Here is a 12,500-nt window from a genome sequence, read left to right on the forward strand (position 1 = left end):
TTATGAAAAACTAAACCCCAAAAAGAGTCTTCCTCTTCCTCTCACTGGTTAGACAGGCTAGAAGCCTTCATATGACGTCATTCATCTTTCAGACAGATGTTGCGCAAACACACTCGTCAAGGTTAAAGCCATACCATCAAGGTTGTTGAGAGAGATAACGGTGTCGAGGTCCACCCCGAGGACAGCGCCCAGCTTGTTCACGATAGCCGTGTCATTGATGGGATAAACAGCCACATGATCTCCTGACTCATACCTGTGGGCATACATACAGGGAGGGGGGGGGGGGGGGGGGGGGGGGGGGGGGGGAGAGAGAGAGAGAGAGAGAGAGAGAGAAAGAAAGAAAGAAAGAGAGAGAAAAGAGAGAGAAAGAGAGAAAAGAGAGCGAGAAAAGAGAGAGGAGAGAGAGAGAGAGAGAAAGGAGAGTGAGAGAGAGAGAGAGAGAGAGAGAGAGAGAGAGAAAGGAGAGAGAGAAAGAGATGAAGAAAGAAAGAAAGAGAGAGAGAGAGAAAGGAGAGAGAGAGAAAGAGAGAAAGAAAGAAAGAAAGAAAGAGCGAGAGAGAAAGGAGAGAGAGAAAGAGCATGCCTTTAAGTCACATAGTTTGATAAATGACAGTGATTCTTCCCATCCTGCTTTAGTAATGGAGAGAGGAATTCCATTCAGCCCAGTAGAACACGATAGGCCCTCTGCAGCCCAGTAGAACCCCAGTAGAACCCCATAGGCCCTCTGCAGCCCAGTAGAACCCCAGTAGAACCCCATAGGCCCTCTGCAGCCCAGTAGAACCCCAGTAGAACCCCATAGGCCCTCTGCAGCCCAGTAGAACCCCAGTAGAACCCCATAGGCACTCTGCAGCCCAGTAGAACCCCATAGGCCCTCTGCAGCCCAGTAGAACCCCATAGGCACTCTGCAGCCCAGTAGAACCCCAGTGGAACCCCAGTAGAACCCCATAGGCACTCTGCAGCCCAGTAGAACCCCATAGGCCCTCTGCAGCACAGTGGAACCCCATAGGCCCTCTGCAGCCCAGTGGAACCCCATAGGAACTCTGCCAAGCCCATGACATGCTGAGAGACCAGAGCAGATGAGTTCTAGGGTCTGACTCATAACTCTGATAAGCTGGCCTTGCCTACACGACTCAGCCGGTTTCAACACTGCCATAGGCCTGAGTTCACCCTTCACCACCACCACACTAGCGAGCTGGCACTGCCATAGGCCTGAGTTCACCCTCCACCACCACACCAGCGAGCTGGCACTGCCATAGGCCTGAGTTCACCCTTCACCACCACACCAGCGAGCTGGCACCCATCAGCGTCGCAGAAGAAACACATGACACAACGACATCATACACAGACGCAGCACTGTAGCAAAACGATCTCTTCACTTCATCCATGTTATTCACACACACGTCATTAGATTAGTGGAATGCATTTTCTTTCGATGTAACTGATATGTTAAGCCATGCTCAGTTCGCCTGTCCCAAACACCTGTACTATTAACGCATGCATGCGCTGTGGAACTGTACCTGATCTTCGAGCCGCTGATGTCCAGCTCCAGGTGCATGAGGTGCCGGTCGCCCCCCTTGTTGAGTTTGCGGTTCACAGTCACTGGGGCCAGGAAGGGGTTTTTAGCATCAAAGGGCCTGTGGGAGAAATAGAGCCAGAACGGATGATTACACATGACATCTGCACATCTCAGTCATATTCACATGCACTTGCAATGAGGGACACAAGGAAGGGATAATGTATGTATAGTCCGCCGGTCAGTACGGGGAAAATAAATCCCATCGGGACGAACAGGACCCAAACACGCCAAGGCCAAAGGTCAAAGGGGTCATGCTTTAATTTCTCTTCTCTGGTCTTATAATGCTCTTCTCTGGTCTTATAATGCTCTTCTCTGGTCTTATAATGCTCTTATAATGGTCTTATAATGCTCTTCACTGGTCTTATAATGGTCTTCTCTGGTCTTATAATGCTCTTCTCTGGCCTTATAATGCTCTTCTCTGGTCTTATAATGCTCTTATAATGCTCTTATAATGCTCTTCTCTGGTCTCTTCTTATAATGAAGCCTACATTGGGTTTCTACACGGGAAGCCGTCCACAAAAAGACATTAAGACATTCTAGCAGGGGCCTCACACCACGGCCAGAACCACTAAATTAGTCCATGATGACTCATCATAAGGTCTACGTAACATCCAAGTTATGCTGTAATCAGGGTTCTCCTGAAATAAGGGAATAGATAAACAGATCAAACTCTCCCTCCTATCTCCGTCGTAAAGCGATGACGGCCCTGCAATTCAGTCTATCTCAAGCTTCCCTACACTGGAGCTGAAGTCAGCGGCACGTCATCAGCGTTCAGCGTGATTAGCACCGCATGAATCATTCAGCGTGACTCAAGTCCAACGACAGCTGGGACTTCCCCCTGTTGGAGCCGTGTCATCGGCTTTCAGCGTGATCACCAGCGCCAGCCTGACCTCCCTCAGCGCAGCAGGACCCCCACAGGCTGCCTTCAACCAGCATAGACTCAGCTTTGAGGACGTGTGGCAGCTCCAGCACGCCGCTGCTTCTTGTCCAGACTTCTAATATTTCGGTTCCCCACTGGCGTCGTTAAGGAGATGCACTGCACCAGTAATTTCCAGACTATTTCTACACTGTTTACACACTGATTTTGTTACATTTCTGCAGCCCTGCAGTTAATACATGAATTTAATATTTTTCACCACAGTAATGCAGCTCCTCTGATCTTCAAACGTGTTAACCAGCATGCCAGCTTACCCACTCTTGCCCACGTGTTAACCAGCATGCCAGCTTACCCCACTCTTGCCCACGTGTTAACCAGCATGCCAGCTTACCCCACTCTTGCCCACGTGTTAACCAGCATGCCAGCTTACCCCGCTCATTTATAAACACCTCTCCAGTCACCGAAGGGCTGCGCAGTAACACAAATGATTCAACTCTATCGGGGATACACCGCCACTTTTGATATGGATTAGCAACTTGGCTGGCCAGTGCAGCTGAGGGGGTGTTGGGTAAGCCCACTGTGAGAAGGAAGAGGGGGGTGTTGGGTAAGCCCACTGTGAGAAGGAAGAGGGGGTTTTGGGTAAGCCCACTGTGAGGAGTAAGAGGGGGTGTTGGGCAAGCCCACTGTGAGAAGGAAGAGGGGGGGTTTGGGTAGGCCCACTGTGAGGAGAAGGAAGAGGGGGGGTTTGGGTAAGCCCACTGTGAGGAGTAAGAGGGGGTGTTTAAGTGCTTATTGGCTTTGAACTCACGGCTTCTGGTTCTCAAAGCTCTTGAGTCGGCCCATCTCTCCGCTGTACACCTTGTTCATGTTCAGATCGTCGTGCACCTTCAGCTCATACTGACGGATGCTACAGCAGGGAGAGACAACAGGGAGAGGGTCAGCAGAGTGTGAGTGTGTGTGTGTGTGTGTGTGGGTGTGGGTGTGTGTGCATGCACTCTCTTCCATGTGTTTACGTATGCGTGCACCTGTGTGTGTGTGTGTGTGTGTGTGTGTGTGTGTGTAGTGTGTGTGTGTGTGTGTGTGTGTGTGTGTGTGTGTGCGCGTGTGCGTCACAGGGAATCAGACACCTGAAAGGGAGCATGTGCAGTTGTGCACATCACAGGGATCAATCTGCTTTGATGAGATGAAGCTTTGAGGGGCTAATTCAGGAGCTTTCACCTCTGTGTGTGTGTGTGTGTGTGTGTGTGTGTGAGGGGCTAATTCAGGAGCTTTCACCTCTGTGTGTGTGTGTGTGTGTGTGTGTGTGTGTGTGTGTGTGTGTGTGTGTGTGTGTGTGTGTGAGGGGCTAATTCAGGAGCTTTCAAAGCGCAGGCAGCTGCAGGTCCCCAGGGCTCAGGGCAGAGACGGGGACTGTCCTGTCCTGTCCTGTCCTGTCCTCTTAAAGACTTGCATGTCTCATGGCTCTTTAACAGGACAGGACAGGACAGGACAGGACAGGACCGTCCCCAGCTGTGGTTCTTTAACAGGACAGGACAGGACCGTCCCCAGCTGTGGTTCTTTAACAGGACAGGACAGGACAGGACAGGACAGGACCGTCCCCAGCTGTGGTTCTTTAACAGGACAGGACAGGACAGGACCGTCCCCAGCTGTGGTTCTTTAACAGGACAGGACCGTCCCCAGCTGTGGTTCTTTAACAGGACAGGACAGGACAGGACCGTCCCCAGCTGTGGTTCTTTAACAGGACAGGACAGGACCGTCCCCAGCTGTGGTTCTTTAACAGGACAGGACAGGACAGGACCGTCCCCAGCTGTGGTTCTTTAACAGGACAGGACAGGACCGTCCCCAGCTGTGGTTCTTTAACAGGACAGGACAGGACAGGACCGTCCCCAGCTGTGGTTCTTTAACAGGACAGGACAGGACAGGACAGGACAGGACCGTCCCCAGCTGTGGTTCTTTAACAGGACAGGACAGGACAGGACAGGACAGGACCGTCCCCAGCTGTGGTTCTTTAACAGGACAGGACAGGACCGTCCCCAGCTGTGGTTCTTTAACAGGACAGGACAGGACAGGACAGGACCGTCCCCAGCTGCGTCATGGCTCTCAGGACAGGACACATTTGTACCACTAACCTGGACTCCTCGCCCGTGGCCTCCACACCAAAGTGCTCACACATAGCAGGCCAGAACTGCTCCCTCCAGGAGACGAAGTCTTCCTCCAGGCTATGAAGGAAACACACACACACAGACACAGACACACACACACACACACACACACACACACACACACACACACACACACACACACACACACAGAGACACAGGGGGGGGGTTGTTGATCCAAACAAATAGAGAGAAATGCATATCAAGTCTTGGGGTTCTTTTCAAATGAGGCTAGAGCTTTGGTTCTCAAATAAAGCATCACTGAATCCCTGCTAGTAGAGTAGAGACAAAGGAGTCTTCCCGTAGATACGTAGAGACTTATATGGGCCCGTAGATACGTAGAGACTAGGCTTATTTGGGCCCGTAGATACGTAGAGACTTATTTGGGCCCGTAGATACGAGGCTTACAGTATATGGGCCCGTAGATACGTAGAGACTAGTCTTATATGGGCCCGTAGATACGTAGAGACTAGTCTTATATGGGCCCGTAGATACGTAGAGACTAGGCTTATATGGGCCCGTAGATACGTAGAGACTAGGCTTATATGGGCCCGTAGAGACTAGGCTTATATGGGCCGTAGATACGTAGAGACTAGGCTTATATGGGCCCGTTTTCGTACATATTTGCTCAAATATACAGAGTAGATAACACTATTCATCCCCCCTATCGCCATGCCAACAAGTCTCATATGGAAATAAACAGCAATAAATAAAAATCAGGATCAGGGTTAAAAAACAAGCCCAGTCTGGAGCTTCAAGAACTGTTTGTAGAACTATAAAATCAAGGCTTTATTCATAATACCTGAAAAACTAAAACCAACACTATAAAAACTAAAACTCGTCAATTCCTCAAAGTAAAAATAAAACTACTTGCGCACTCGTGAACTAAACCGAAAGAGTTTTTCTGACATGTTTCCCAACTATAACTCCTCTCGTCCACGCCCTTGACATACTCACTTGCCATCGTCATCCCCCATGCCGAGGTCAAACACTCGCTTTGCCCCCAGATCCTCGAGTCTCTTGTCCACGTACTTGCCCATGGCGTTGTAGTGCTCATACGTTTTATTCCCCAGCGCAAACACCTACACACACACACACACACACACACAGTTGCTTTTTCAGATACTCATCAAGCAGATACTTCCATCCAAACAAAGCAACATGCGATACATATGATGAGATGATTTCCTTCACTGTATGCTTTTAGCTTATGCTTTGACTCAAAACAACGTACAGATCAGATCAGAGACACAGGTCTTTATGCACTGCACTCATATGTATTAGCATCTATAAGAGTGCACTCATATGTATTAGCATCATATGTATTAGCATCTACAAGAGTGCACTCATATGTATTAGCATCTACAAGAGTGCACTCATATGTATTAGCATCATATGTATTAGCATCTACATGTGTGCACTCATATGTATTAGCATCTACAAGAGTGCACTCATATGTATTAGCATCATATGTATTAGCATCTACAAGAGTGCACTCATATGTATTAGCATCATATGTATTAGCATCTACATGTGTGCACTCATATGTATTAGCATCATATGTATTAGCATCTACAAGAGTGCACTCATATGTATTAGCATGTGTGCACTCATATGTATTTGCATCTACATCTGTGCACTCATATGTATTAGCATCATATGTATTAGCATCTACAAGAGTGCACTCATATGTATTAGCATCTATAAGAGTGCACTCATATGTATTAGCATCTACATGTGTGCACTCATATGTATTAGCATCTACAAGAGTGCACTAATATGTATTAGCATCTACATGTGTGAATGCTGAGACGACAATCCAGGGCCTAAGTGTTGTTCTTTACACCTTGCTCTGCAACTTCAGCCATTTTGCCCTTTTGGGGTTGGTTTCAGGCAGAGTTTAATGACAACGATGGAAATAAGAATTGGACGGGTTTGGTTTTAACCTTGGCATGGCTCTTATAGCGGTTACACATGTACATCTGTGTTTATTGCCAAACGAATCCATCAAAGAGGTGCTTTCACTGCTCCAGTAAGAGGTGTCTCACTGCTCCAGTAAGAGGTGTCTCACTGCTCCAGTAAAGAGGTGTCTCACTGCTCCAGTAAGAGGTGTCTCACTGCTCCAGTAAAGAGGTGTCTCACTGCTCCAGTAAAGAGGTGTCTCACTGCTCCAGTAAGAGGTCTCACTGCTCCAGTAAAGGGTGTCTCACTGCTCCAGTAAGAGGTGTCTCACTGCTCCAGTAAGAGGTGTCTCACTGCTCCAGTAAAAGAAAGACGCTGAAGATAGCTTAGTGCCGAAATGGGTCTGCCTTTTGATACGCTTCCAAATATTTAACAAGAAAGAGTATATGCTCGAGAGTGCTCTTCTTCTCTTTACTATCGCAGTCGTTCTCAACTGGCACCCAAATACCCAGTTTAATTGGAGTTGACTGCGTCTGCTCTGCTCCCGTTAGCAGATCTCACTGGAAGCCTGAGGGCCACGTCTGTCTAAGCTCAACACTTCTGACTCTTTGAGACAATGAGACGCAAACTGAGATCTCCATCTCCTCACAAAGCCCTCAGTGTGTGTGTGTGTGTGGTGTGTGTGTGTGTGTGTGTGTGTGTGTGTGTGTGTGTGTGTGTGTGTGTGTGTGTGTGTGTGTGTGTGTGTGTGTGTGTGTGTGTGTGTGTGTGTGTGTGCGCGCGTCTCAGGTGAACGGAGATCTACCATCTTGTCACCAAGCCCTTAGTGTGTGTGTGTGTGTGTGTGTGTGGGTGTGTGTGTGTGTGTGTATATGTGTCCATTTCTGTGTGTGTGTGTGTGCGTGTGTGTGTGTGTGTACATATGTGTCCATTTCTGTCTGTGTGTGTGTGTACATATGTGTCCATTTCTGTGTGTGTGTGTTTGTGTGTGTGTACATATGTGTCCATTTCTGTGTGTGTGTGTGTGTGTGTACATATGTGTCCATTTCTGTGTGTGTGTGTGTGTGTGTGTGTGTGTGTGTGCCTCAGGTGAACAGAGATCCCCATCTCCTCACCAAAGCCATTAGCTCATCTGTGGCTGACAGTGACGAATGTGGCGTCTTCCAGCCCAGAGCAGACACACAATGACTGGCCAATAACAGGCCATATACGGGGCCCTGCCTCAACCAATCACGGGACCAGACAGGAGTTTATTGTTCACATGCCAGCCACCCTGTTTATGAGTCTTTGGGAGAGCTTCAGCAAAGAGACCTTCAAAACCTGACATGAACTTGGCAGCGTTGCACACATCTGAAGTGAATAAAGGGTAAAGCCAGTTAAGCCACCCTGTCTATGTCCAACGCTGACCACCCTGTTTATGTCCAACACTGACCACCCTGTCTATGTCCAACGCTGACCACCCTGTTTATGTCCAACACTGACCACCCTGTCTATGTCCAACACTGACCACCCTGTCTATGTCCAACACTGACCACCCTGTCTATGTCCAACGCTGACCAGCCTGTTTATGGCCAACACTGACCACCCTGTTTAAGTCCAACGCTGACCACCCTGTTTATCGCCAACACTGACCACCCTGTTTATGTCCAACACTGACCACCCTGTTTATGTCCAACGCTGACCACCCTGTTTAAGGCCAACACTGACCACCCTGTTATGACCAACGCTGACCACCCTGTCTATGTCCAACGCTGACCAGCCTGTTTATGGCCAACACTGACCACCCTGTTTATGTCCAACGCTGACCACCCTGTTTATCGCCAACACTGACCACCCTGTTTATGTCCAACGCTGACCACCCTGTTTATCGCCAACACTGACCACCCTGTTTATGACCAACGCTGACCACCCTGTCTATGTCCAACGCTGACCACCCTGTTTATCGCCAACACTGACCACCCTGTTTATGTCCAACGCTGACCAGCCTGTTTAAGGCCAACACTGACCACCCTGTTTATGTCCAACACTGACCAGCCTGTTTATGTCCAACGCTGACCACCCTGTTTAAGGCCAACACTGACCACCCTGTTAATGGCCAACGCTGACCAGCCTGTTTATGGCCAACGCTGACCACCCTGTTTATGTCCAACACTGACCAGCCTGTTTATGGCCAACACTGACCAGCCTGTTTATGTCCAACGCTGACCACCCTGTCTATGTCCAACGCTGACCAGCCTGTTTATGGCCAACACTGACCACCCTGTTTATGTCCAACGCTGACCACCCTGTTTATCGCCAACACTGACCACCCTGTTTATGTCCAACGCTGACCACCCTGTTTATCGCCAACACTGACCACCCTGTTTATGACCAACGCTGACCACCCTGTCTATGTCCAACGCTGACCACCCTGTTTATCGCCAACACTGACCACCCTGTTTATGTCCAACGCTGACCAGCCTGTTTAAGGCCAACACTGACCACCCTGTTTATGTCCAACACTGACCAGCCTGTTTATGTCCAACGCTGACCACCCTGTTTAAGGCCAACACTGACCACCCTGTTAATGGCCAACGCTGACCAGCCTGTTTATGGCCAACGCTGACCACCCTGTTTATGTCCAACACTGACCAGCCTGTTTATGGCCAACACTGACCAGCCTGTTTATGTCCAACGCTGACCAGCCTGTTTATGTCCAACACTGACCAGCCTGTTTATGGCCTACACTGACCAGCCTGTTTATCGCCAACACTGACCACCCCGTTTATGTCCAACACTGACCAGCCTGTTTATGGCCAACACTGGGGACTTCAGGGGCCTGGGCTCGGGGTACGGATGTAAAACAGAGACTCAAATCACTGCAAGCTCCTCACTACTAACTAAACAACTTATGTGTGGGGAAAACTACACAGACCATAATTGCTCAGCAGGGGTCAAGGGTCACTGTGGTAATTGACCTTGGGAAAACAGATAAGGGTCCGGGGAGATCATGTGTCTGTCGGTCATGCGTGTGTTGAGTGACAGAGCACTGAGAGCGGTGCTGCTGCCGCCAAGCGCTAAAACTGACCTCCAATGAAGCATTCCTTTACCTGGGAAGTCAGAACTCACAGCTGGGAATGACGTCACAAATGACGTCACAACCGAGTTGACCGCGTTGCACGGCATTTCATGCACAGCGTATCAACATGTCCACAGATACAAGTTGGACAGTGCTGTGTGTCTAACTGATTTAATGACTTTCAGAATGTTGATGCATGGGGGCTTCAGAATCCAGTCGGATATCCAACTTCAGAGAGCGTTCCAGTTGAATTCTCTGAATGGGAACTCGGAAATTCAGACTTCCCAGTTGGAAAGGAACACAGCATAAGTAACTGCTGAGTCACTCTCTGGACCACATTCACCAATCTGCTGTGTCACTGTAATCCCCCAAACTCTGCTGAGTCAGAGGAGCGGAAGCGTGACTCGGCCTCTCTGTTCTGTGGCTCAAATGACCTGCACTGGTCCACATCAAACCGTAGTGACAATGGCCATAGGTCAATTATAACGGCCATCTTTTAGGGCCCTGTCAGTCCTGTACCTGCCCCAGAGGCAGATGGACCTCCAACTTTCTGGGTGTGAGTTCTACTCGAGGTGTTTTACCCCGCTTACGCTTCTGCCATGATGTGCTCATGTGGGGTTTCCCCAGTGCTTCCCGTTTCACACAGGGCTTCCTGTTTCACACAGGGCTTGAGGTCAACGGAGATGACTGAAATGACACTACCTATTAGCGGAGTCAGTGAACTACACCACACTTACGCAAAAGCCTGGGACATGGCCCCATCTGTCCCCGTTGTGACTTAACATCCTATTTCTCAAAAGAGCATGACTCGGCAAACTACGTCAAACCCCCACGGCTTGTTTCGGCCAGTCACTCCTCAGGCAGAGAGAAACTGCCGAGTCACGCTGGGACAGAAAGAAGAAATGGGAAGGAGGAAGCAGGAAGGAGTGGGGGTGGGGTGGTACGAGAGAACAGGAAGTGGAGGTGGAACTCACAGCGAAGTTGACTCCGTCCAGGTCGGCATCGCCCTCCTGCAGCCAATCGTAGAAGTCCTGTGCGTTGTCTGTGGGGTCCCCCTCCCCATAGGTGGCCACGCAGAAGATAGCCAGAGAGTTGTCCATCTCCGTCAAGCGAGACAGCTCCGACTGGGGACAACAACACACAAGCCTTCAACATCACTTACAGCACAAAATGGCTGGAGCATGACTGTGCTGTTTTATATATATATATATATATATATATATATATATATGTTTTTGTTTTTGTTTTGTTTTATATAGCCTAAATGAGGAAGACAACAAACACACACACACGTAGACATAGAGACAGACACACACCCCCAAAACTAAAATCACAAATATCATAACAAAACAGCAGGTAGGAACTAAAATACCCACTCCATTTTCCCCAAGAACACACACACACACACACACACACACACACACACGGGCAGCAATGAGGGACATTAAAACATAGGAACATTAGGTCAGGTAGCAGAGCTGTAACTATGGAAGCTGAATATGGGACAGGACGGGGCCCTGTGGTAACTATGGAAGCTGAATACGTGACAGGACGGGGCCCTGTGGTAACTATGGAAGCTGAGGACGGGGTCCTGTGGTAACTATGGAAGCTGAATATGGGACAGGACGGGGCCCTGTGGTAACTATGGAAGCTGAGGACGGGGTCCTGTGGTAACTATGGAAGCTGAATATGGGACAGGACGGGGCCCTGTGGTAACTATGGAAGCTGAATGTTTGACAGGACGGGGCCCTGTGGTAACTATGGAAGCTGAATATGTGACAGGACGGGGCCCTGTGGTAACTATGGAAACTGAATATGTGACAGGACGGGGCCCTGTGGTTTGTTTACCATGTCGTACTCCTCTGGGTCGGCTGCCATGCCCTTCATGCCGTACCGCTGGGCATCTTTAGACAGCCGGTTGGCAAACTCCTCAGCCGTGCCCGTCTGGGAGCCGTAGAACACCACGATGTTCCGGCCCTGGCAGGGAGGGGACAAAGCAATCAGATACGTGTGTGTGTGTGTGTGTGTGTGTGTGTGTGTGTGTGTGTGGTGTGTGTGTGTGTTGTGTGTGTGTGTGTGTGTGTGTGTGTGTGTGTGTGTGTGTGTGTGTGTGTGTGTGTGTGTGTGTGCGTGCGTGCGTGCGTGCGTGCGTGCGTGCGTGCGTGCGTGCGTGCGTGCGTGCGTGCGTGCGTGCGTGCGTGCGTGCGTGCGTGCGTGCGTGCGTGCGTGCGTGCGTGCGTGCGTGCGTGCGTGCGTGCGTGCGTGCGTGCGTGCGGCGTGCGTGCGTGCGTGCGTGCGTGCGTGGTGCGTGCGTGCGTGCGTGCGTGCGTGCGTGCGTGCGTGCGTGCGTGCGTGCGTGCGTGCGTGCGTGCGTGCGTGCGTGCGTGCGTGCGTGCGTGCGTGCGTGCGTGCGTGCGTGCGTGCGTGCGTGCGTGCGTGCGTGCGTGCGTGCGTGCGTGCGTGCGTGCGTGCGTGCGTGCGTGCGTGCGTGCGTGCGTGCGTGCGTGCGTGCGTGCGTGCGTGCCGTGCGTGCGTGCGTGCGTGGCGTGCGTGCGTGCGTGCGTGCGTGCCGTGCGTGCGTGCGTGCGTGCGTGCGTAGCGTGCGTGCGTGCGTGCGTGCGTGCGTGCGTGCGTGCGTGCGTGCGTGCGTGCGTGCGTGCGTGCGTGCGTGCGCGTGCGTGCGTGCGTGCGTGCGTGCGTGCGTGCGTGCGTGCGTGCGTGCGTGCGTGCGTGCGTGCGTGCGTGCGTGCGTGCGTGCGTGTGTGTGCGCGTGTGTGCGCGTGTGTGTGCGTGTGTGTGCGTGTGTGTGTGCGTCTGTAAGCGTTTTGGCAAAAAGGCCTTCAGGACCTGACACAAATTATATTCTAGAAAACATCCAACAACAACGATTCACCCAGTGAAGCTCATTACTGTAAGAGCTAGAACTCC

At 50.7% G+C, this 12,500-nt stretch overlaps 1 protein-coding gene across 4 annotated transcripts in view; it reads right to left on the minus strand.

Moving 5' to 3' along the window:
* The window catches only part of porb (P450 (cytochrome) oxidoreductase b), a 37,602-nt gene that overhangs the window by 7,332 nt on the left and 17,770 nt on the right, over positions 1 to 12,500 (minus strand). For all 4 annotated transcript variants that reach the window (XM_031574008.2, XM_031574010.2, XM_031574009.2 and 1 more), the window contains 7 exons: positions 11,421 to 11,549; positions 10,547 to 10,696; positions 5,570 to 5,694; positions 4,583 to 4,672; positions 3,262 to 3,360; positions 1,518 to 1,634; positions 135 to 253 (listed from right to left, as the gene is read on the minus strand). In XM_031574008.2, coding sequence (XP_031429868.1) covers positions 135 to 253; positions 1,518 to 1,634; positions 3,262 to 3,360; positions 4,583 to 4,672; positions 5,570 to 5,694; positions 10,547 to 10,696; positions 11,421 to 11,549 — 829 coding nt within the window. The remainder of the gene's footprint in view (positions 1 to 134; positions 254 to 1,517; positions 1,635 to 3,261; positions 3,361 to 4,582; positions 4,673 to 5,569; positions 5,695 to 10,546; positions 10,697 to 11,420; positions 11,550 to 12,500) is intronic.

This window comes from Clupea harengus, chromosome 9, assembly GCF_900700415.2.
Source record: "Clupea harengus chromosome 9, Ch_v2.0.2, whole genome shotgun sequence".
Taxonomy (NCBI): domain Eukaryota; kingdom Metazoa; phylum Chordata; class Actinopteri; order Clupeiformes; family Clupeidae; genus Clupea; species Clupea harengus.